Source organism: Silene latifolia, chromosome 11 (assembly GCF_048544455.1).
Source record: "Silene latifolia isolate original U9 population chromosome 11, ASM4854445v1, whole genome shotgun sequence".
In the NCBI taxonomy this organism is placed as follows: domain Eukaryota; kingdom Viridiplantae; phylum Streptophyta; class Magnoliopsida; order Caryophyllales; family Caryophyllaceae; genus Silene; species Silene latifolia.
The window spans coordinates 197,965,899-197,968,913 of record NC_133536.1 but is presented as its reverse complement, the minus strand read 5'-3'; the positions used below and the strand labels follow the sequence as shown (position 1 = coordinate 197,968,913).

General features: G+C 38.4%; 1 protein-coding gene across 1 annotated transcript; it reads left to right on the top strand.

Moving 5' to 3' along the window:
• Nucleotides 1-1,317: 1,317 nt before the first annotated feature.
• Nucleotides 1,318-2,181, top strand: LOC141614613 (putative F-box protein At5g55150). The gene is made up of 2 exons (XM_074433358.1): nt 1,318-1,914; nt 2,014-2,181. The coding sequence occupies exons 1-2, from the start codon at nt 1,318-1,320 to the stop codon at nt 2,179-2,181; spliced, it is 765 nt and encodes a 254-aa protein (XP_074289459.1).
• Nucleotides 2,182-3,015: the final 834 nt, after the last annotated feature.

Genomic DNA, 3,015 nt, shown 5'->3' with positions numbered 1-3,015 from the left:
CCATTGAACAAATTGACATGTCCAATGAGATTTTCCGCCTCGTCCATCCGCAACCGATATAACCGTCGCTTTAGCAACAACTTATTGGTCAAGCTTTTCGCCATGTAAAGCTTTTCCAATTTTTCCCATATCTTAGATGGAGAGTCATCGTCAAGAACACAGTTGATGACGGAATCCGAGATGCACAACCTGATGGTACTAGCACACTTAGTACACACCTCCTCCCAGTCGGCATCACTCAACTTTTCCGGCTTGCCTTCATCTCCTTTCAAGGCTCTAGCCAAGCCAAGATGTACCAGGAGATCCTTCATCCTCCTCTGCCAGAGGGTGAAACTACTTTTACCATCAAATTTTGGTACTCCAAACTGAGACCCCATATTTGACATCCCTACCGATCAAACCACGGACCACTCGGACCGAGCCGAAGTGGCTCGATACCACTTGTTGGGAAATAAGCTCCAATCTCCCACACGCAACGGAAGCACCGATCGATATATAATGTAAAAGTAAAATAAACCGCAAGCTAATAATAAGTTGAGACGAGATTTAGGGTCAATACCAGGCAAAACCCTCCAAGACGGAGGTAAAACCCACCACCGAAAAAGACCGAATCCACTATAAAATAGTGCCACTATAAAGATAGTGCCAGTACAACGTAACCGGTACCAAATTACACACCGAATTTGGACCCGACAATAATTTAGGAATACAAACTAGTACCCTCTAGACCCTCCAATATAATTGGAAATCACCACCAATTATACCCCTAGAGTAACCCTCTAAATTATTGTAAGAGAAGACCCGTTATACTGCCTCACACACTCAAACCCGGTTGAACCGTTACCCGAATCACAACCCCTTGTTTATTTGTGTGAGTACCTTACAAATACCGTAAGGTCTGCCTTATACTCCACCAAATTCCAGTGAAGTATAATACCAAGAAGACACTTACAATTTCTATGTAGAGTGCTCCTTGTTCCTTCCCTCTGCAAAATCCCAAGTGAAATGGATCCTTTATATAGGCAAGCCATGCACTATTTTGTCAGAGAAAAAACACCATGCACGTTGCTTATTTCTAAGTCCAACAAAGCATGCTACAAATTTGTCAACAAAAGCAACCACCTAACACATGCACTATCCCATGTTTTCTCCATGATAAACTATTGCTTTGTTGACAAATTCACCAAGATTTATTGGGCGGGACCCAACAATTATTAGTTTTTGTCTCAACTTATTATTAGTTTTTGTCTGACAGACTTTTTGAGAAAGCTCGTTGTGCTGGAAGTGTCTCGTGCTGGCCGAAAGGAGTTTGTTATTATGATCATTTATCAGGCCAACAAGTACTTAGCCTTTGCTAGGCAAGGAGATCAATCGTGGACTGATATACTGATCAAGGAAACAAGAATCAATATATTTGATGTTGTGGCCATGGATGATCATGTATATGTTGTGTATGATGATGGAGAAATTGCATATTGGAATGTTAATGAATTCTACGGTCTGGAAGCTATTAAACCGATGGATTATTCTCCCGATAAATGTGAAATTTTTGAGGCAGACATAAGAACCGTATATTTGATTCAATCAGGTAGTGATCTCCTCATGGTGGTACGATATAAGGAAAATGTGATGAATGAACTCGATACTAATTACGATTATGACATTATTTATAGAACAATCTATTTTCAAGTCTACAAACTCAATCCGAAAGAGAAAAAATGGGAATACATTGAAGATCTGGGTGACGTAATGTTGTTTGTAGGTGATAACTCTTCTATGTCTACTTTGTTGGTACATAACAAATGTTTACAACGTAATTGTATATACTTCACGGATGACGAAAGTGTTGAGTGGCCAATGGTGACAGAGGGTGGAGGACATGATATGGGTGTATATGACATCAAGTATGGTCAAGTATGACGGTTCTATGAAGGCGTTGATTTGCGCTCTTCATTTTGCCCAACAATATTTTTTATTCCTCAACTTTAAATATTGGGTATTTGATATAATCAGCTTGTGTTCTTGTCAATGTGTTGCAATTCAAGGAAGAAGTGTCGAATTCAGATCAGACTGCTTACGATTGTGGCATTGTTTATGAAACATTTGTTTTTTTTTGTCTTAAGGCTTGATCCAAAGACAGGAAATGGGAGGAACTTGATAATCATGCGACAATGTTTGTAGTTCGTAATTCTACCAATGCCCACTTCGGTTACATTTATGCAACCTAACCGTACATATTTCACCGATCATAAATCTGAGCTTGCTAAATTGGAGACTTGGCTTGGTGAGAAAATCTGCAATTTTACGAAGGTGATGCTATTGTCGTCAATTGCATACGAAAGATGATCCCGCAGGATGAAATATCTGAGTAGGCATATAGGCCCCAGGCTATCTATATTACGATGTTTTATGCTGTTTGGCCTTGGTTAGAAATATCCGACACAAGCAAATAGTTGTTAAATAATACCTCTGCTAACGAATAAACGTGTTCCATAATATTGATCAGGAGATTGATTATACATGAAAAAATGCAGAAATTTGAACTAGGCATCAGGGGATAAACTCAAACTGTATGCAAATTTTAATCACACTTTCATTGGTCGAATATTTCTAAAGTTGATATGCATTACCATCATTAAGAAGAGCGCACAGCGCCACTTTTTACACAATTAGTGAAATTTATGTATGTGCGATACCTCCTGCAGCGTTTCAACCTGCAAAACCAAAATGTAGCCTTGGCAGATGTAAACACCAATAAACTTGTATTGATGTTGAGATATTAGAGAATGATGTAATTGTATGTTTATGATATTTTCATTAATCAAAAACTTATCATTGTAATGATACAATCTCAGCTATTTATAGTAGTTAGACTAACTCAACTAACTCTTAACTAACTCTAGTTTAGTCTAACTAACTCTATGGTTGTTATAACAAACTTATAACTAACCATGAGGTTTTATATGTCAATATCCCCTCCTCAAGCTTGAGATGGGGTTGCAACTAATCCAAGCT

Excerpts from the sequence above, each read along its gene's own strand:
- LOC141614613 (XM_074433358.1), top strand. The coding sequence starts at position 1,318 with ATGATCATTTATCAGGCCAACAAGTACTTAGCCTTTGCTAGGCAAGGA. Across the intron at positions 1,915-2,013 it reads ATGACATCAAGTATGGTCAA|CTTGTGTTCTTGTCAATGTG; the intron begins GTATGACGGTTC and ends TGATATAATCAG.